The following is a 21,896-nucleotide window of genomic DNA, read 5'->3' as shown; positions in this document are numbered from 1 at the left end:
ACTATTTACAGTTTTAATATTCATTTAAATCAATTTATTCCAAAAGTGCTAGAACAGTATTCGAAGTTTGAAAATCTTCCGACTACCGGAATGTCTTCACCCTCCTTCTCGGCTTCTCAGCCACCTTCCCTGGAAATCCTGACATTCCCTGCCAGGGCTTCTCGGCTTCTCAGCCACCTTCCCTGGAAATCCTGACATTCCCTGCCAGGGCCTGACAAGATATCGGATTCGGATCGCAGGGAATGGGGCCTGACATCCCCTGACAGACTAGTTATTGCAGCGGCGGTGTATTGTTCGGGAGCTCCTTATTCCGGTTCCATTCGAATTGTCACCCGCGCGCTGGTATTACCCTGTTGCATAATCGCCAAGATTGCAATGCATAATTCTTGACCCGGAGAATCACTCCATTTCTTTTTCTTTCTGGTGGACCAAATTTCTTCATCATCAGCCTCATCATTTCCTTAGTTTTTCCTGCATTTCATGGCCATGGAGTCTTACTCGCCCTCCGAGAACTCTCGCTCTCATCTCCATCTCTGTGCTTTGGCAGTGTTTCAGAATTTGCTGAACGAAGGTACCCAATGAATTCATTTGGTTATTTCTTACTTTAATTTTATTGAAAATTCAGTCACTTGATATTTGGGTCTTTTTAATTTCAATTCAGAGCTTATCAAGAGTATTCATCTGTATCAACTGGGAGATGGCACCGTTTCCGCTGTTCAACGAGAGTTTATGTTCTGCCCCAGCTCCTATAAGCAGATATGCCGTGACAATATTCCACTTGTTCATGCTTGTGGAAAGGAGAAGGCACAGGAGTTCATGGCGAATCTGAAGGAAGGAGAAGAGCGCGGACTTTGGATTTGTATTCTCCATTATAACTGCAATCTCAGCCCTGGCAACTTCATAATTCCCAATATTCTAAACCTAGCCAGGTGGGCATTGCACGGCTTTGTTAGAAAATTATAAATAGCCTAGACTTAATCAATTAATGATTAATATATGTCTGTATATATATCTAGGTTTTCACTATAAATTTGAATGGAGCTGCATTCGTATCCATGCAGAAACCCTGCGCTGAATGCCATACCAGAACTAGCAATTGACCTCGATCGCGTTGCAAGATACGGACAAGCGGTAGATTCTTCTCACCCTCAGAAAAAAATGGGCGAGAAAATATTAAACTGTGCATTAGCTGACACGCAGTCCAGTTTCCTTAGCATTGAGAGTTTTTGGCCTGCTATTCCTGGCTTAACAACTGTGCAGGACTGTATTGATGATGCAGTCAGTAGGTCCCCCATTGTTGTTGAATGTACTCTGCGCATCGATCAGATCGATGAGTCTTATGGCATCAGAAACATCTGCAAAGAAGATAACCCTAATTCTATCCCTAACCCCAGGCAACCAATCACCTCATACCTGAAAGGTATGCTGCTATTCTTTTCCTGTTGCTTACATTTTACTCTTTAATTTTATGAAGATACACCTAGCAGTCATCAAATTAAAGGATCCAAACCGTTGTAGTTTATGAAGGACAGGGACACTTGACATTAGTACTGCAAATGTCTGGTCATTGACTTATTTGTAGTGGCTCAGAATCACAGACAAGTATAATGCTTGCGTTTATCTTATTTGTGTGGCAGGGTGTTCATCTTGTCACCCAAATGAAGTAAGCTCAATCACTTGCAATAATTCAAGATACCTTGAAAAGGAAAACCACACTGCTGATCAGAAGTCAAGTCTAAGTATAGCAGACATGGCAGTCTTCCAGTCAATTGAATGCAGCCATGCACCACAGAGTTCAAAGAATGATGCTTCTGAGGATTCATCAATGTTATGCTGTAAGAAAACTAATGTGGACCTTCCCAGTAGTGCTGGTGTAAAAGGTAAGAAGAGAAGGGCATCAAGTGAGGAGAAAGATGAGAATAGGCAAATCCACCGAGCACCCACCCAGCGTGTTGCCAACATTGCACTGAAGGATCTTGCAAAATATTTTGATGTGCCAATCACTGAAGCTTCAAGGAGTTTGAAGGTAGGGCTTACAGTCTTGAAAAGGAAATGTAGAGAATTTGGCATCCCTCGCTGGCCACACAGGAAAATCAAGTCGCTTGATAGTCTCATACAGGATCTACAGGTAACTTCTACGGCTTTTATATTTGCTTTAGGAGCATCTCTGTATCCTTGCACTAACGTTATAATATCATGCACATTGAAATTGTGGTTCTTACTCAGTGAGGACACCATTCTATTATGTCATTTCATTTAACTACAAAATTATGAAAAATAGTAGAAAACTTGAAGCTAGTTCAATTCTATATTAATAAAGCGATGGTTTTATATAGATCGATGTCTTTGTTTCTATCCTCTTGATAATGGTAGCTTATGAAAGGACTAAAGATAAATTTCACTAATAAAATAAGAGAAGGCATTTGTTCAGCTACATTATGTTTATAACAAGTGATTTGTACTGTATGTTTCAGTCGGAGATAATTTTCCTATTGATTCAAATTGAATGCTTGATTTGGGGCAGGAAGAAGCCAAGAGACAGGAGAGAGAAGATAAGGCTGCAGCTATGGCAGCCATGAAAAGAACAAGAATATTGGAAACTGAGAGACAAAAGATTGAGAAGAAACCTGGAATAGACATCCAAAAAGACACCAAGAGATTTCGACAGGACATATTTAAGAGAAAGCACAAGGCAAGAGCTCTTAAAAAGAAGTATGATTAAACAAAGTCTTCCGGTAGAAATCACATGAGAGAAGATGGAGATCCATCAGAAGAAGTTCCATCAGTTTCCACCATCCTAACATTGATGATAGATAAAGCCAGAACTTCCCCATCTACCAATTAATTATTTGTGTCTATCTTTTGTTTTTTGTGACAGAAATTTCAGCAAATAAATTCTGACAACTTTCACAGTTTATTGCCAACAAATTTGATGCAGAACGACATGAACTCTTTTTGTGGCTTGGTGCAGAAATCTTACTTCGTCAATTTTTTGTCAAAAAGACTGTGCTTATGATTGTATGAGGTGTTAAATTTCAAATTTTTGGAGATAAGTCAGTTTGGTTATTGACGATACAGATGTTTGTAACGCTATAAATTTTCAAAGTCATCAAAGCAAGGCAAGAAGTCTATTCATTGTTGCCCAAATGCTCTCAGAACATGTATATGGACAAAATATCCATCCATTAAGTGATTAATCGATATAACAGTAACATTGAAGTACCCACAAATTGCAAATTCAATTTTGAATTCTTTTATATTTAGAGGCTCTGTGGTTTGTATATCAATTACTATTTGCATGTGTTTAAGAACCAAACCCTGCTTATGTACAGATAAGCTCCTTTGTCATAGTTCTTTGGCAGCTATCATCCATCAATGTGAATCATAATTCCTTTTAACTTATGTAACTAAATCAGCCAAGCTGGTATCCAACTCATCCTGTCTCTGGTTTGTCCATATCACGATCATCCAGTTCTCGGGATATTGATCCAACTGCATTGTTGAATTGTTCTGTCAGCAAGTTCAGATACTCTGACCCCAAATTTCTTGCCGGCAGATCATTTATGACTAGTACTACATTTATCTGTTTACTCTTAAATTTTCCTGCCACAGGCTCACACTACTACATTCAAATTTTCTGTTTGTCTTTAGAGATTGATTTGAATTTTGCACCTAATATGTTAATTTGTGCAATACATATCTTTTGTAAGGTGCATGTACACTGAAAAATGTAGCGACTGTGGAGCATTTGCCAATTTGTCATTTACCATTGTTTTATGCTTTTCATTCCTTGAAAGAGGATAAACTCCATAGGTTTGAGCTTTTGCAGTTTGTAACACGTCATTTATGGATATTCGTGAAGTTTATAACATGCCATTTTTTGGGAGGATGTAAACTCCATGCCTTCGAGTTCTGTCAAGTTTGGAACATGCCATTTTTTGATAGATGGTAAACTCAATTTCTTCGAGTTTATCCGGTTTGTAGCATGCCTTGACAGAGGCTAATAATCCGACTTGGAGCTTATCAAAGGCATAATCAGTCTTGATACATAACTCTTATAGTACAGATTGTTTTATTTTAGTTTATTGTTAGGATTTCATTCCTTAAAGCTGGTAGCTTTATTTCTCTGTAAAGTTGATCATTTTCAATGTAATAGGGGTTGGCTTTCGGGCCAAAGGGAGTAGTCTACCAAAAATCAAAGAAAAGGGTGTTGATTGCTTTGCTAAACAAAATCTAACCCATGTAGCATGCTTACAATAAATCCTCACTTAATTATATTATATGACTTGTCAAGATCAAATTCAAGGAAGTGAGCCTTCTTACTCATCTCCCTGGCCAATTTGATGCTTTGCAAGGTGATAATATTCTTTCTTATGATTTTGGAAGCTTGCGACTTGAATCATTTTCTTAAAATGTTTGTAATAACCTTGTGGGAGACATTGAGGAGGGTTATAGGCCTCCAGCCTCAAATTTCTTGGCATAGTAACATACTACAATGTTGACATCATCATAGTTTTATATCATCTCATGACACAAATGATTGGGAAATATAGAAAATATATTTTGTTAAATATTGATTGAATCTCATATCAAGGTTATAGTGTCTAAGTCACCTTTATGAAATTGTTGAAGTGATTTGCCTCTCCATCAACAAACTCTGGTTGATCAAAGACATGTTCACATATTTTAGAAACCTAAATGTGAGAACTAGATTGAGATTAAATGAAGATGTTCAATTCTGTGTACAGTTTCACCCATTGCTTATATACTTGTTTTAGTCCCTTTTAGCATTCAGTGAGTGAATTAGTGATCTAAGGTACCTTTTTTTTTCTTTTCTACTCTGCCTTATGGACCAGCATTGATCTCTTTTATATTTGCCTATGAATGGCTTGACATTGGTAATTCAACTATATGAATGAGTTATAGCTCATATTTAGCATGGCTCTTATTGATTCTGTCTGTATATCATTTAGTTGTGGCACGGTAATAGAATACGGTTATTTGCTTTTCTAAAGCATTAAACAAAGAGTGTGATTTGGTCACAAAATGAGAAATTTTGAATAATAATTCTAACGGTGCATCCATTTTCTATGGCTTCATTTCAAGCTTAAAAAGTGTATGTTGTAAATTTGTAACTTCCTTTTGTATCTATACACTACATCTCTGGAAGGGCAGGAATGGAAGTGAACAGATTCTTGAAATCTGCAAATGAATCTTCAGAGGAACAAACAGTGTTGTAGTGGGTAATAGACTGTCAAAGGATTTGATAAAGTGAACAAACAGTGTTGGAATGGAAGTGAACAGATCTCTTTTATATTTGCCTATGAATGGCTTGACATTGGTAATTCAACTATATGAATGAGTTATAGCTCATATTTAGCATGGCTCTTATTGATTCTGTCTGTATATCATTTAGTTGTGGCACGGTAATAGAATACGGTTATTTGCTTTTCTAAAGCATTAAACAAAGAGAGTGATTTGGTCACTATGACATTTTTCTTAAAATGTTTGTAATAACCTTGTGGGAGACATTGAGGAGGGTTATAGGCCTCCAGCCTCAAATTTCTTGGCATAGTAACATACTACAATGTTGACATCATCATAGTTTTATATCATCTCATGACACAAATGATTGGGAAATATAGAAAATATATTTTGTTAAATATTGATTGAATCTCTCAAATCATGGGTATAAGATGACCAGATGTAGATTTGTGGTTTTTCGAAGTCAATAATTGAAGCCCAGTTATAGTTGAATTGGAAACATCCATTGAAACTTCAGTACACATTTTCAGGTTAAGTTTGTGTTATGTACTATCGATAATTGTCATATTTGTGCCTCTGGAAACATATTAATCTCGTTAACTGAGTTTCTTTGAATAAACAACTGTTAGTTTATTTTATCAGTTTACATGGAATGTTAAATTAAACAAAGCCATAGTAGCTTTAAACAGGTGCATTTTTCATTATTCATATACATTCTTGGAAAACACCACCGTGAAATCAATCTTTGTTTGTGTTAGATATGGATAATGACCTAGATGAAGCAATTCCCTTAATGACCTAGATGAAGCATATCTATGCCCTCTTAATTCTGACGTCATGGAATCTAGCTATATCTGAGCTCAGATAAATTTATTAGTCGTACAAGAAGACTTCATTAATAAATCTAGGGACTTCAAGTTCTGATGTGTAGTGATTTCACATCTGCTTAATAGGGAACTATTTCAACAGCTCTTTGAAGTTTACAGAGATTTGGTGTCTTTATCAATCAATAATACTTGATAGCCCAATTGGGTTTGATACATGTATGCTTTATGATTATTATTGCTAGGTCTGAAGGCTTAAGTTATGAAATCATTCATTTTAACTGTCATCCGAGTTGGAATCTAAACATGAGTGGAGAGGTTCACTGCCCTACTCAGATTTTGTGGCAATTCCTGTTACTTTATGCTCATCCTTCAATAGTACCTATTCTGCAGATGAGCTACTTTCACACATATATTATAGTTGTTATCAATCAAATTGTGCACCCTGTTTAAGTTAAGACAAGACAATCAGTTAATCACTTTGAAGTTTGGAGATATCAGAAAATGTGATTTCTATAAAACACTCACAACAATAAATAGGATACCCTTCATGGGGTTCATATTAAAAATTGCATCCTGAAAATTTCACTTAGCATCTCCAGTCAAGTTAATAAATCATGTCAACCACATAAAAATAGGCTGGCCAGTAATCCCTTGATAATCCGTGAAGGTCTAAAGGTTCTAAGTCCATCAGATTGTAATTACATTAAAGCATTTAGCCATTATCTATGAAAAGGCTAATGGGGTTGTGGTTCAGCGGTGAAGAATGTGGCATGCCAGACCACACACCAAGGTTCAACGGCAAAGACAGCGACATGTCACAATGACTTTTTGGATGTGCTAACGTGAATCTTGATACTTTGAAGATTCAAGAACTATTGAGTCAAGAACTAATTGTTATTCTTGTGCAAAGCCATTAAGTACCATGTGGATCAACTAAAATAGGAGTAAATGATGAGTTAATGGCAAATAAGGGCATTGGTTGCATCTCATTTTTTAGAATCACTAGAGGTAAGTACGTAATTGACTAGATGAGGGCTAGTTGCTAGCAGCAATGCCATAGGTAGTGTTCATCCACGGCCTTCTAGTAGCCAGCAAGCAGAATGCCAGTTATCGACAACATTGGTTGCCTTAGCCTCATTAGCTGCTAGAAGCAGAGTACTAATAGCCATCAAGGTGTGGGGGGATCTGTAAGAATGCTATTGACATTAAATAGAATCTCTTTATGATTTGAGTTCAATTTTGAGCTCATAAGCCAAGGGCTCAAATGTAGCTCCATTCTTATCAAGCACCGACATTCTCACCTTGGCTTTGGAGGTCAGTACTAGCCATTTATGAATTTGTCATCGCAGTTCACTCGCTCAAGCTTTTGCTCATAGTAGTCCTAAATGACCTGGGGTCATTCTCTAAATCAATTGACTTGGCAAAGACCATAATAGGAAACATTATTGGTGGATATGATTCCACTAGAGACATGTTGATTCATAATGAAAAGGAGTAGTGATGAATAAAACCCACGATAGCCTGACCTGATCCCTCTTATATCCCTTACTCCATACCGAAACCAGAGACCAATTACAAGCTCTCTGATGACTGCGTTAACGCCAGGTGATAACCTCCCACATGTAACAATGGCAGCATGGACTTCATCAGGGCTAAAACGTATCTCAGACCGAGGCCCTGCTCTGTGATATAGTACTTGTGTTTCCCTTGACATTGTCTGGATATCCACAACAATGTCCTCCATTACCATATCGTTCTCAGTCACAAAAAACCCTTCAATGGGGCGAAAATACTGGTTATGCATAAGAGGATTTCCAAAAGTGGGTACATCCTGTAAATATTCTCTCAAGTGGGGAGTACCCTGAATCCTCTTCTGCGCATGACATTTTATGACAGCCCCTGCTGTTGATGGCTCCCTTACTTTTCTTTTGCATTGCAGATATCAGGAAAGAATGCAATGAAGACAGAAACAGAAGATTTTATAAAATTCAAAGATGATGATAACGATGAAAGCTATTAAATCACTCACAGATGGTAAGGAATGAACACACTATATCATTCAGGCACGATAATAACAATAACAATGTATGTTATATAAATGAAAAGAAACCAGAGAAGATGGTATTCCTAACTGAAGTCACGCCTGTTGTTCGTTAAACTCGTTTCAGAAACCAGAATTAGCTGTTCCAGAAACTAGACTTTTTTTTCAACCACACTGGCTATAACTTCCATTAAAAAAGAAGATAAAGACGAAATTTACAGACAGACCCACTGAGTGCAACAACCAAAGTGTCCATTATTTTACAGTGAGAGGAATAATACACTCCACTGAAGCCCACGAGAGCAGAATCTGCCAGTGGCTTCCGCTGGCCTAAATCACACTTAAAACATAATATATGGATATCATCCATCCTGTAAAACCATTTATCAGACGACAATACACATGCGTTAACAGACCTCTCAGCCTTAAAGTTTAAGCCCCCTCTCCAATATGCTGGGCTAGGCTGGGCTGTTTCTAGGAGCGAGTTTTGAAGGGAATGGCACGAATGATCATCTGGTGGTAAATAGCTGCCAAGCCAGCGCCCAAGAATGGACCGACCCAGAAAATCCAATGGTCATCCCAAACATGAGACTTGTTGTAGATGATGGCAGCTCCCAAGCTTCGGGCAGGGTTGATGCCAGTTCCAGTGATGGGAATTGTGGCAAGGTGAACCAGAAAAACTGCAAACCCTATTGGAAGTGGTGCTAGCAGAGGAACGTGAGAGTCCCGGGCGCTTCGTTTGGCATCGGTAGCAGAGAAAACGGTGTAGACCAGAACGAAGGTTCCCACAATCTCAGCACCCAAGCCATCTCCCTTGGTGTAGCCATGAGCCACAGAGTTAGCACCTCCACCGTCCGCTTGGTACTCGCCTTCCATGAAGCCCTTCACAACACCAGCGCCACAGATGGCTCCCAAGCACTGACATATCATGTAGAACACAGCCCGGGGCAGAGACAGCTTTCTGGCCAAGAACAGCCCAAAGGTCACTGCTGGGTTAATGTGACCACCTGAAATACCGGCTGTGCAATAGACGAGACAGAAGATCATTCCCCCAAAGGCCCATGCAATCCCCTGAATTCCAACAGATCCAGTGCAAACATTGTCGGCCCTCTTGACACCCATGACCGTGAGGATCGTGACGTAAAGAAACAAGAAAGTCGCCATGAACTCTGCAATACCCGCCCTCCAGAAGGACCATGACGCCAACTCCCCGGGTTCGAACAGTGGCGCGGGATCCGGCTCCTTGTAATCCTTTTCCCTCATCTGTGCCGCAGTCCCCAGCGGCTGCCTCTCGGAATACTTGTTCGCCCCGAGCTTAACGTCTTCTTCTTTTCCTTCCATTTCAACACAAAGAACCAGAGGATTCTGAGACTGTCTGAACTCAGTCGAAACAAAGCCAAAATAGTGCAGCAAATGCAAAAACTAGACTTTAGCTGTTGTAGAATTTATGACCAGAAGAATTGACCGGCTAAGGTCTGGTTGTTCAATTCAGTTAAGGTATATCGCTGATTCTCCGGATACACCGCGGCTGCAATAGCTCGTCCCCGATCGGAGTAGTCTGTCAGGGGATGTCAGGCCCCATTCCCTGCGATCCGAATCCGATTTTTTGTCAGGCCGGGGGCAGGGAATGTCAGGATTGCCAGGGAGGGTGGCGGAGGGTGGAGACATTCCGGTGGCCGGAGCCAAAACTCGAAGGCATGGAGTTTACATCCTCCCAAAAAATGGCATGTTATAAACTTCACGAATATCCATAAATGACGTGTTACAAACTGCAAAAGCTCAAACCTATGGAGTTTATCCTCTTTCAAGGAATGAAAAGCATAAAACAATGGTAAATGACAAATTGCCAAATGCTCCACAGTCGCTACATTTTTCAGTGTACGTGCACCTTACAAAAGATATGTATTGCACAAATTAACATATTAGGTGCAAAATTCAAATCAATCTCTAAAGACAAACAGAAAATTTGAATGTAGTAGTGTGAGCCTGTGGCAGGAAAATTTAAGAGTAAACAGATAAATGTAGTACTAGTCATAAATGATCTGCTGGCAAGAAATTCGGGGTCAGAGTATCTGAACTTGCTGACAGAACAATTCAACAATGCAGTTGGATCAATATCCCGAGAACTGGATGATCGTGATATGGACAAACCAGAGACAGGATGAGTTGGATACCATCTTGGCTGATTTAGTTACATAAGTTAAAAGGAATTATGATTCACATTGATGGATGATAGCTGCCAAAGAACTATGACAAAGGAGCTTATCTGTACATAAGCAGGGTTTGGTTCTTAAACACATGCAAATAGTAATTGATATACAAACCACAGAGCCTCTAAATATAAAAGAATTCAAAATTGAATTTGCAATTTGTGGGTACTTCAATGTTACTGTTATATCGATTAATCACTTAATGGATGGATATTTTGTCCATATACATGTTCTGAGAGCATTTGGGCAACAATGAATAGACTTCTTGCCTTGCTTTGATGACTTTGAAAATTTATAGCGTTACAAACATCTGTATCGTCAATAACCAAACTGACTTATCTCCAAACATTTGAAATTTAACACCTCATACATTCATAGGCACAGTCTTTTTGACAAAAAATTGACGAAGTAAGATTTCTGCACCAAGCCACAAAAAGAGTTCATGTCGTTCTGCATCAAATTTGTTGGCAATAAACTGTGGAAGTTGTCAGAATTTATTTGCTGAAAATTCTGTCACAAAAAACAAAAGATAGACACAAATAATTAATTGGTAGATGGGGAAGTTCTGGCTTTATCTATCATCAATGTTAGGATGGTGGAAACTGATGGAACTTCTTCTGATGGATCTCCATCTTCTCTCATGTGATTTCTACATGTGATTTCTACCGGAAGACTTTATTTAATCATACTTCTTTTTAAGAGCTCTTGCCTTGTGCTTTCTCTTAAATATGTCCTGTCGAAATCTCTTGGTGTATTTTTGGATGTCTATTCCAGGTTTCTTCTCAATCTTTTGTCTCTCAGTTTCCAATATTCTTGTTCTTTTCATGGCTGCCATAGCTGCAGCCTTATCTTCTCTCTCTTGTCTCTTGGCTTCTTCCTGCCCCAAATCAAGCATTCAATTTGAATCAATAGGAAAATTATCTCCGACTGAAACATACAGTACAAATCACTTGTTATAAACATAATGTAGCTGAACAAATGCCTTCTCTTATTTTATTAGTGAAATTTATCTTTAGTCCTTTCATAAGCTACCATTATCAAGAGGATAGAAACAAAGACATCGATCTATATAAAACCATCGCTTTATTAATATAGAATTGAACTAGCTTCAAGTTTTCTACTATTTTTCATAATTTTGTAGTTAAATGAAATGACATAATAGAATGGTGTCCTCACTGAGTAAGAACCACAATTTCAATGTGCATGATATTATAACGTTACTGCAAGGATACAGAGATGCTCCTAAAGCAAATATAAAAGTCGTAGAAGTTACCTATAGATCCTATATGAGACTATCAAGCGACTTGATTTTCCTGTGTGGCCAGCGAGGGATGCCAAATTCTCTACATTTCCTTTTCAAGACTGTAAGCCCTACCTTCAAACTCATTGAAGCTTCAGTGATTGGCACATCAAAATATTTTGCAAGATCCTTTAGTGCAATGTTGGCAACATGCTGGGTGGGTGCTCGGTGGATTTGCCTATTCTCATCTTTCTCCTCACTTGATGCCCTTCTCTTCTTACCTTTTACACCAGCACTACTGGGAAGGTCCACATTAGTTTTCTTACAGCATAACATTGATGAATCCTCAGAAGCATCATTCTTTGAACTCTGTGGTGCATGGCTGCATTCAATTGACTGGAAGACTGCCATGTCTGCTATACTTAGACTTGACTTCTGATCAACAATGTGGTTTTCCTTTTAAAGGTATCTTGAATTATTGCAAGTGATTGAGCTTACTTCATTTGGGTGACAAGATGAACACCCTGCCACACAAATAAGATAAACGCAAGCATTATACTTGTCTGTGATTCTGAGCCACTACAAATAAGTCAATGACCAGACATTAAGTCAATGACCAGACATTTGCAGTACTAATGTCAAGTGTCCCTGTCCTTCATAAACTACAACGGTTTGGATCCTTTAATTTGATGACTGCTAGGTGTATCTTCATAAAATTAAAGAGTAAAATGTAAGCAACAGGAAAAGAATAGCAGCATACCTTTCAGGTATGAGGTGATTGGTTGCCTGGGGTTAGGGATAGAATTAGGGTTATCTTCTTTGCAGATGTTTCTGATGCCATAAGACTCATCGATCTGATCGATGCGCAGAGTACATTCAACAACAATGGGGGACCTACTGACTGCATCATCAATACAGTCCTGCACAGTTGTTAAGCCAGGAATAGCAGGCCAAAAACTCTCAATTCTAAGGAAACTGAACTGCGTGTCAGCTAATGCACAGTTTAATATTTTCTCGCCCATTTTTTTTCTGGGGGTGACAAGAATCTACCGCTTGTCCATATCTTGCAACGCGATCGAGGTCAATTGCTAGTTCTGGTATGGCATTCAGCGTAGGGTTTCTGCATGGATACGAATGCAGCTCCATTCAAATTTATAGCGAAAACCTAGATATATATACAGACATATATTAATCATTAATTGATTAAGTCTAGGCTATTTATAATTTTCTAACAAAGCCGTGCAATGCCCACCTGGCTAGGTTTAGAATATTGGGAATTATGAAGTTGCCAGGGCTGAGATTGCAGTTATAATGGAGAATACAAATCGAAAGTCCGCGCTCTTCTCCTTCCTTCAGATTCGCCATGAACTCCTGTGACTTCTCCTTTCCACAAGCATGAACAAGTGGAATATTTTCACGGCATATCTGCTTATAGGAGCTAGGGCAGAACATAAAATCTCGTTGAACAACGGAAACGGTGCCATCTCCCAGTTGATACAGATGAATACTCTTGATAAACTCTGAATTGAAATTAAAAAGACACAAATATCAAGTGACTGAATTTTCAATAAAATTAAAGTAAGAAATAACCAAATGAATTCATTGGGTACCTTCGTTCAGCAAATTCTGAAACACTGCCAAAGCACAGAGATGGAGATGAGAGCGAGAGTTCTCGGAGGGCGAGTAAGACTCCATGGCCATGAAATGCAGGAAAAACTAAGGAAATGATGAGGCTGATGATGATGAAGAAATTTGGTCCACCAGAAAGAAAAAGAAATGGAGTGATTCTCCGGGTCAAGAATTATGCATTGCAATCTTGGCGATTATGCAACAGGGTAATACCAGCGCGCGGGTGACAATTCGAATGGAACCGGAATAAGGAGCTCCCGAACAATACACCGCGGCTGCAATAGCTAGTCTGTCAGGGGATGTCAGGCCCCATTCCCTGCGATCCGAATCCGATATCTTGTCAGGCCCTGGCAGGGAATGTCAGGATTGCCAGGGAGGGTGGCTGAGAAGCGGAGAAGGAGGGTGGCGGAGCTCCTAGAGGGTGGTGGAGGGTGAAGACATTCCGGTGGCCGGAGCCGGACGATTTTCCGGCCGGTACCAGAAAACGGGCCATTCTACTGCCTAGGTGGACTACACCCTTTATAATTATGAAGCGGAATTCTTCTTTCCTGGTCAATTATTCCTATCTTCATATCCATTAAACAAAGATATTTATGGTGGTAGGGACATGTGAGTTTCTGTGGCCGTCAGAGGAGAAAATAAGTCGAGCAAATTGAGAGGCAGAGTGGAGCAATCAACGTCGCAACAATATGTTGACCAGGGCGATGATGATTATTGCGGAGAGTAGCAACGATACAAGTAGTGTAGTCCACAAAACCTGCCACCCAACTGGCCCCTTCAAATAGAAGACGGCAATGATAATGGCTCCTTGTCCATTCCGGGGGAGCAACTGGTTGTCATTAAGATCGATTTGCCTTTGTGGGATTTGAAGAGCCTCAATCACATTATTATTATTATTATTATTATTATTATTATTATTATTATTATTATTATTATTATTATTATTATTATCATCATCATCATCTCCATGGAAGTGGACAGCGCCTCTGTTATTGCGTTGATATGCCATGAATCTAATTACACAAAGAAAGCATACAATAAGTATCGTGGGCAAATTGTTCAGAAATAGTCACTGAGTTAATACTGCAATAATTGAATACGAGTGTATCCTGACCTCCCTTCACTCATAAAATATTAAATTTGACAGAGAAAACAGAAATCAAGAGACCTAGAGCTTGAGCCCTCCACAACCGAAATTGCACAATGCTTCACGGATGTTATAAATTTGAGAGACAAAACCGAGTGCAAGTGCGCTTGTCTATAAATTAATAATTGTTTTTCACAAGATTGAGAAGGTTCGTGGAACTGTACATAGATTTCGTCAGTATGCGTAGAAAAGCTTAGGTTGCTTGTGAGGAGATCCAACCATTCAAATGATTGAATTTTTGGTAACCGTTTAGTCAAACCCGTCAGAACTCTCTGTTCATTTATAAACCAAAAGGACGTCTCCGCGACAAGTGTACCAACCAAAAGCACGTTTCCTAAGAATAGAGGCTTATGATGATCCTAGCTCATATTAATAAAAAATATAATATTAATAAATCTGGTCAAGAATCTAGGCATAGAGGCTTATGATGATCCTAGTTCATGTCCATTGGGTTGGGTCAATAAGAAGGCAAAAATAAAGGTAGAAAATGTTGGTGTACATGCACTTAGACTAGCTGTGTTGGTGTACATGCACCTAGATTAGCTCCAGTTAACTTATTTCTTGCATGTGGCACATGTACACATTAACATAAGATAAAGCATACTTAGCTTTAGTTAGCTTTAGTGATTGCATGTACAACTAAGCTTAACTTAGTTGCTTTTATGTATTTATTCTAAAACTCATATTGTAGAATCAATTCAATTTCATTCTTTTCTCAATTCTTGTTCGCTTCTTTCCTTCTCTTGCAAGCTTGTTATTGTTTTGCAGATCTAGATCTATCTGTGTATCTCAAAAATCTTACATGGTATCAGAGCACAGGGATTTGTAATCAGTGCACAAGCAATTTTATTTGCAGGTTCAGAAGATTGAAGCAACAACAAAGAATGGAGTCTAAATTAGAGTTTCCACAATCGGCGATTCTCACTCCATATAATTATTTCGAATGGAAGCCAAAGATTCAACTTCATCTCAGAAGTAGAGGCTTATTTCGAATAACCATGGAAACGGAAGTTGAACCAACATCGGCAATGGAGAAAACAAGATATTTCAATCGCATGGACGAGGCCTTCGGCATCCTATATTTATCTATTTCTCCGGAACTGCTATTTCATGTTGAATCATGTTCAACTCCAAATGAAGTATGGAAAATTTTGGAAGAATTGTTTGGAAAACAGGATGAAATGCTTAGAATGATAGACGATTCGATCGCAACCTATAGAAATCATCGTGAAAGCTTTAGCTTAGAACCGACCGTGTACGACGACGACGAACCTCTGGATTCAACATGCCCGCCACCACCTGTTCAATGTGCTTCCAAGGACTGCCATCTCACAAACTATCGCGGCCTCTGGGAGGGTGAAAATTCCTGCAAGGTCGGAAATGTCGTTTTCCCCAAAACTGAGGATGAGCTTCTCCAAGCAGTAGCCAGATGCAGAGACGGTAAGGAACTCGGTGCTCTGGAAGCGCTGCAGCAAATCGGAGTCGAGAAGCCCTTTGAGCTCCAGCCCAAGGAAGGATTAGCCATCGTTAACGGGAACCTGAGAGGATTTGAGATCATTGACGATGCTAAACAGGCGCTGGAGGACGTTTGCCCCAGAGTTGTTTCTTGTGCAGACATTCTGGTCCTCTCTACTCGGGACGCCTTGGATATGCTCGGCCATGGTAGTCCTTATTGGAAAGTGAGAACAGGGCGCAGAGATGGGCGGGTATCGCTGGCAAGTGAAGCAAATGCAAATATTCCTTCTCCATTTGCCAATTTCTCAGAGCAGAAAACTTTATTCCAAAGCAAGGGATTCAGCGTTCAAGATCTAGTCACTCTATCAGGAGCTCATACCATAGGAGTGGCTCACTGCGGTACATTCAGCCCGCGTCTCTACAATTTCAGCGGTAAGGGGGACTCTGATCCTTCTCTCGACAGAAACTACGCGAAACAACTGAAGGCGGTCTGCAAGCCTGGAGAAGCAAGCACCGTGGTTGCCATGGATCCAGGCAGCCAGATGGTTTTCGATAACGATTACTACGTGAATGTGCAAGAGAATAGAGGCCTCTTCATATCTGATGCCGCTCTTCTTACAGACGGAGAGGCCAATAACTTTGCAAACTTACACCTCTTGATATTCAGATTTAGGGCCTCTCCTAAATCAATTTCAGCAAAAGTATTCACAGGAGGAGGTACATGGACTCCGCTTGTCTCCACAGGAATGTCTTCGTATGCATCGAAGTTTATACCCGTATTCACCTGGTCAAAGACGTCGTCAGCGTTCAAGTCTTTGGCGAAGGGGTTTACTTCGCATTCAAGAGAGACTTTTCAGATTTTTCACTCGGGGTGAAGGACACGACTGCCTAGCAGTTGTCTTTTCTCTACTTTTGCATTATATTTTGAGGGGGGGTTTTCTTCCCACTGGGTTTTCCCTCTTTCCTCCTTTTTTATGCATTGTATATGGGTACCTAAAATGACCGTGTTGCCGGGACTCATTCATTTTGCATCACACTCACCTAAGTTATGCTTAAGGGGGGGTGTTGGTGTACATGCACTTAGACTAGCTGTGTTGGTGTACATGCACCTAGAGCTCGAGTTAACTTATTGCTTGCATGTGGCACATGTACACATTAACATAAGATAAAGCATACTTAGCTTTAGTTAGCTTTAGTGATTGCATGTACAACTAAGCTTAACTTAGTTGCTTTTATGTATTTATTCTAAAACTCATATTGTAGAATCAATTCAATTTCATTCTTTTCTCAATTCTTGTTCGCTTCTTTCCTTCTCTTGCAAGCTTGTTATTGTTTTGCAGATCTAGATCTATCTGTGTATCTCAAAAATCTTACAGAAAAATAGAGAAGGATCAAACTTTCTATTAAAGTTGATTTTATTGATGAAGTAGAATCGGATGTAGTTCCACTTGATGTATGTGGGGTTGTGTTTGGGAATCCGTACATGTACAAGCAAGTTTGATATTCATGAATAAATCCAACTAATATTAGCTCATCAGGGATGAAAAATTCTTCATCATCAGTGTGAAAAAGGGAAATTCAAAGATCTTTCTAGTAAGTTCAAACCAATCCAAAAAGTTGATGAATTCTAACAAGAAATATGTTTTGTCATTTTAAAGAGAAAATCACTATGTAGAAGAGTTCATGAGAGCTAAGTTATCCCTGAAGGGGTGACTAAGGAATAAAATAAAAATGGAAGAGTTTCTAAAGGCATACTTGGATGTGTTTGAGGATCCTAAAGGGCTATCACCCAAGAGGGAAGTGGAGCACGAGATCCAACTATTGCTAGATTTCTTGTTACAAAAATTTAGGATATATATGTAGTCCATTATAGAGGCAAACAAGATGAAGAAGCAGTTGCAACAACTACTAGAACAAGGTGTCGCTCGACGATGTGCCTCACCTTTGGATCACCCGTCCTCATTGTGCCAAAGAAGTATGGGACATAGTAAATGCATGTTGGTTACAAGGCATTAAAAAAAAAATTAACACTCAGGAACATTAATCCCCTGCATAAGTGTTGTCAATGCAAAAAACACCCTCTAAAATTTTCCTTACACTTAAATTTTGGAGCATACTAAGGATCTTGTGATCTGTAATTATATGGTCACTTCCTGGTCATCTAATGTTTTGTAAATTATTGAGTCTTATTCTAAGTGTAAAGGTCACTTTCTTATGCATGCTCGATTTTTGAATAATTCACAAGTGAGCTTCCTTCGATGCAACCTTACATAGGCAATGTGCACCTCTTGAAGATAAGGCTTGCACAATCACTTGTGACATTGACTATGCAATCTATAAGCACAATGTACTACACAACACATGTCTATAGTTAGTGCACACTTTCCATTCACATTCTCCTCACTTTGATTGCAATTGTATTTCTATTTTGGTGAGCTTTCTCAATTATTTCTCTGGCACACCTTTGTTTTTGCAAGTGCTTCTTTCCCATTCATGCCTATTCTTTTGTCTTGATTTCACTTTAAAAAGTGTCATTTTCATGTTATATTTTCTCTGGAATGTGTCACTTTTAGCTTCTTTAATTTTTTGTAAGTGTCCTTCGCACTTTTATCTTACTTTACAAACTGTCATCTTTTGGCATGGGAAATTTCATACATCAGAAAAAGCAGAGCTATGGTTCATTTCAAGTAGAAAATTTTCTGTCAATGGGTACCATTTACCATGTACACATATACTAGATCCATTCCCAAAGTATTATGCATTTTCGTACTAGTGTCGTCACTGTCGTCATAAAATGTATCCTAAGTGTCACATCCAGTCGAAGGGAGTCAATTATACATTTTTGAAGGATAGTTCTAATGCATTCTCATGCTCTAGTATGTTTTATTCATCGTAAATACATGCAGTAGACATATTCCCCAAGCCTTGAGCATATTTTCAATAGTTTCGTCACAAAGTGTATTTATGTGTCACACTTGGAGGAGAGTATTATTTTGTTGTCACATTAAATGGACCATGTTGTTTATGAGTGTTGAGTGTTCAATTTTATGTCTTCAGTTGTTCTGAGTGTGTGATAATGTTCTAGGCTTACCTTGGCTTCATATCTCCTTCACTGAATGTGTCACTTCCAGTTTCTTTTGTCTTTCTCTGGAATGTTTAACTTTCAGTTTCTTTAAGTTTTTGTAAACATCCTTTGCACTTTTATCTCACTTTACAAAGTGTCATCTTTTGGCATGGTAAATTTCGTATATCACAAAAGGAGGAGCTATGGTTCATTTCAAGGGGAAATTTTTTTGTCAATGGGTCCCATTTTTCCATGTACACATGTACTAGACCCATTCCCAAAGTATTATGCATTTTTGTACTAGTGTCGTGACTGTCATCATAAAGTGTATCTTAGGTGTCACATCTAGTCAAAGGGAGTCAATTGTACATTCTTGAAGGATAGTTCTAATGAATTCTCGTGCACTATTGTGTTCTATTCATTGTAAATACATGTAGTAGACATATTCCCTAGGCCTTGAGCATATTTTCAATAGTGTCGTCACTATCGTCACAAAGTGTATTTATGTGTCGCATTTGGAGGAGAATATTGTTTTGTTGTCACATTAAAGGGACCATGTTGTTTATGATTGTTGAGTGTTCAATTTTATGTCTTCAGTTGTTCTGAGTGTGTGATCATGTTATAGCCTTACCTTGCTTTCATATTTGCTTCACTGATCCCATACTTAGTCAAATTTTGGAAAGCCTCATGAATGAGTAACCTTGGCCTCACCTAACCTCCTTGAATTGTGCATTGTGTAGAAGCAAGCCTCAAGATCATTCCTTTCCTCCTAGAACTATGCAATGCACAATTTCTCCCTCCAATAAATACACATTGTGTAGAAACAATGCTCAAGGATTGCCTCTTGACCTCCATAACTACGTATTTTTTCCCTCCATCCAATCTCCTTCTATGCATTGCATAGTGGCAAGCAACAAGTTGTCTCCCTTCCTTCCTGATTTGCGCAACTGCGTAAACGTTGGCCTCTTTCTCTTATGAAATACACATTGCACAATCTCATTGGGCACGTCGGTTCCACTGAGCTCCTCAACTACACATAATTCTTGCCTGAGCCTCTAGAACTATGCATGGCATAGTCATAAGCCTAAGTCCTCCTCTCCTGACCTCTAGAACTGTGCACTGTGCAATCCCCGAGCCTTTCTCTTAGTCTGGTACCGATATAGGTGGATATTGGTGGCCACTCTCCTATTCCACTTGGACCCCTACCATTGTTTATTTCTATTTTTTAGTTTCCTAAATTGTAGCACAGTTTACTATTTTTGGCAGTTTTCGGGTCTTGAAATTCTGGAGCCATTTTGAGGCCCTAAACAATGTTTTTTGGGAAAACAGGGGCCAACATGGGTCACAAATAGTTATCTTCCATTCAAAAGTTGTAGTCCTCAGGTAGATATTTCTAACAAGGTATTGTGTGTGTCAAACAGAGATCGTATGCCAAAGTTATGACCCTGGGTAGTTGATGTATGGATTTACCCAAATGGGCCCCATAGCTTGGCGCTTCATATCCTAGAGTTAGGTTTTTGAATGTTTAGGGTTTTCCATTGTTTCTCAACAATAAATAGGCCTTTGAGCCTCATTGTAACATAGCTCAGAGGCACGTATCCGCGACACCTCTTCTCAAAGATAAGCTACCATCGCCCTAGGTAATTTATTTCCATTTCTTCTTATAAGCATATTTTTAGTATTTGATATGAATATACTGAAGTATTATTTCTATTGCATCTATGTTTTTATGGTTATATCTGTCATTTGTTGTGTTCCTATTTAAATCTAGATCAGTGGTATCATAGCGGTTTGCTCTTTCTTTGTTTTTCTTTGCATGTCCCCAACGAGGTTGGGATATAAGGAGTTAGGGCTTGAACTAGTTGAACCTTTGCAAGACCAGCCTCATATATCCTGATGGCCTCCCGTGGCGGAAGAAAAGAAAGATGAGGAGGGAGGAGATCCTATCAAAATCTTGCTCGAAGAAGCCCTCGAGCAACAAAGGAACATGATGATGGACAATTTTTCCTAGATCATTCAACGACTACCCAAGGGTGATGCATCTACTTCCAACATCTACTCTAGAAATGCCACACCCTTTAAGGTACAAGTTAACTTTGAAATCCCCATATTCAAGGGTCACATAGATGCAGATGCTATAGATAAATGGTTAAATCTGCTAGAAGGGTATTTTTTTGTTCATGATTTTTCCAACCAGGGAAATATTACTTTCACTCTTCTCAAACTTGCTCCCCACGTTAAGGACTGGTGGGAAACCTACTGCGAGCAGAAGGATGAAAGTATAGCCTCACTATTTTCAACTGCACCCATTTGGAATTAATTCCGAGATGCCATCAAGGAGTAGTACTACCTTGTTGGAAGCTATGAGGATAAATACATAAAGTGGACCATGCTGTGGTAGGGAAGGGACCAAGATGTGCCGAAGTCTACCAATATTTTTCATACCCTTCACACAAAGTTGGGTATCTTTTGAGCGGCATTTGGTACTCAAATACTGCGGCTATGTACATAGGTATATCCAGGACGAGATGGAGTTCCTATACATCTTCTCGCTTGGCATGGCGTACCGACACACTGTTATGTTGTTGATATGCCATGAAGAATTGATTACACAAAGCAAGCATACAATTAGTATCGTTTCACACACCAGCTATATTTAATTTAGAAAGATACAGACTGATGGGAAAATTGTTTAGAAATAGTTACTAAGTTAATACTGCAATAATTGAATAGGAGCGTATCCTAACCTCCCTTGACTCATAAAATATTAAATTTGAGAGACAAAATAGAAATCAAGAGACCTAGAGCTTGAGCCCTCCACAACCGAGGTCAAGAATTGAACAATGCTTCACGGACGTTATAAATGCCAGCAGAAAAAATCCTGACAAAAAAGAAACAAACGGTAGCCATTGGAAAACAGGTACAGAAAAAGAATTTCTAAAAGAATTTTGATGATAATTCAAAACTTTGATAAACAAATAATTATGTAGAAAAAGCATAGAAAAAGAATTTCCAAAA

At 39.0% G+C, this 21,896-nt stretch overlaps 3 protein-coding genes and 1 pseudogene across 4 annotated transcripts; 2 read left to right on the top strand and 2 right to left on the bottom strand.

Moving 5' to 3' along the window:
- Positions 1-263: 263 nt before the first annotated feature.
- LOC149254824 (protein RKD5-like) lies at positions 264-3,259 on the top strand. Of its 2 annotated transcripts, none has more exons than XM_089460232.1 (5): positions 264-571; positions 662-929; positions 1,062-1,420; positions 1,638-2,128; positions 2,525-3,259. In XM_089460232.1, exons 1-5 carry the CDS (start codon positions 481-483, stop codon positions 2,720-2,722), a joined length of 1,407 nt encoding a protein of 468 aa, XP_089316358.1. In that variant the 5' UTR covers positions 264-480; the 3' UTR covers positions 2,723-3,259. The 2 variants fall into 2 exon arrangements, with proteins under 2 accessions (XP_089316358.1, XP_089316359.1); XM_089460233.1 differs by having other exon boundaries at positions 2,475-2,755.
- A 5,109-nt stretch (positions 3,260-8,368) lies between these two features.
- On the bottom strand, positions 8,369-9,541 carry LOC149254823 (putative aquaporin PIP1-4 pseudogene; annotated as a pseudogene).
- Positions 9,542-11,896: 2,355 nt separating this feature from the next.
- Positions 11,897-12,620, bottom strand: LOC149254822 (uncharacterized). Its single transcript, XM_089460231.1, has 2 exons — positions 12,344-12,620; positions 11,897-12,107 (listed from the first exon to the last, which is right to left on the bottom strand). Exons 1-2 carry the CDS (start codon positions 12,603-12,605, stop codon positions 12,043-12,045), a joined length of 327 nt encoding a protein of 108 aa, XP_089316357.1. The 5' UTR covers positions 12,606-12,620; the 3' UTR covers positions 11,897-12,042.
- Positions 12,621-15,549: 2,929 nt separating this feature from the next.
- LOC149254821 (peroxidase 27-like) lies at positions 15,550-16,689 on the top strand. The gene has a single exon (XM_089454843.1). The coding sequence runs from the start codon at positions 15,550-15,552 to the stop codon at positions 16,687-16,689; it is 1,140 nt and encodes a 379-aa protein (XP_089310969.1).
- The last annotated feature ends 5,207 nt before the right edge of the window (positions 16,690-21,896 follow it).

Source organism: Pinus tabuliformis, chromosome 7, assembly GCF_031772625.1.
Source record: "Pinus tabuliformis cultivar Carrire ecotype Pingquan chromosome 7, CPIR1, whole genome shotgun sequence".
Taxonomy (NCBI): Eukaryota; Viridiplantae; Streptophyta; class Pinopsida; order Pinales; family Pinaceae; genus Pinus; species Pinus tabuliformis.
The sequence above is the reverse complement of the archived record's forward strand: the minus strand, read 5'-3'. Positions and strand labels throughout refer to the sequence as shown.

Excerpts from the sequence above, each read along its gene's own strand:
- LOC149254821 (XM_089454843.1), top strand. The coding sequence starts at position 15,550 with ATGATAGACGATTCGATCGCAACCTATAGAAATCATCGTGAAAGCTTT.
- LOC149254824 (XM_089460232.1), top strand. The coding sequence starts at position 481 with ATGGCCATGGAGTCTTACTCGCCCTCCGAGAACTCTCGCTCTCATCTC. Across the intron at positions 930-1,061 it reads AATATTCTAAACCTAGCCAG|AAACCCTGCGCTGAATGCCA; the intron begins GTGGGCATTGCA and ends GTATCCATGCAG. Across the intron at positions 1,421-1,637 it reads AATCACCTCATACCTGAAAG|GGTGTTCATCTTGTCACCCA; the intron begins GTATGCTGCTAT and ends TTTGTGTGGCAG.
- LOC149254822 (XM_089460231.1), bottom strand. The coding sequence starts at position 12,605 with ATGGGCGAGAAAATATTAAACTGTGCATTAGCTGACACGCAGTTCAGT. Across the intron at positions 12,108-12,343 it reads AATCACCTCATACCTGAAAG|GGTGTTCATCTTGTCACCCA; the intron begins GTATGCTGCTAT and ends TTTGTGTGGCAG.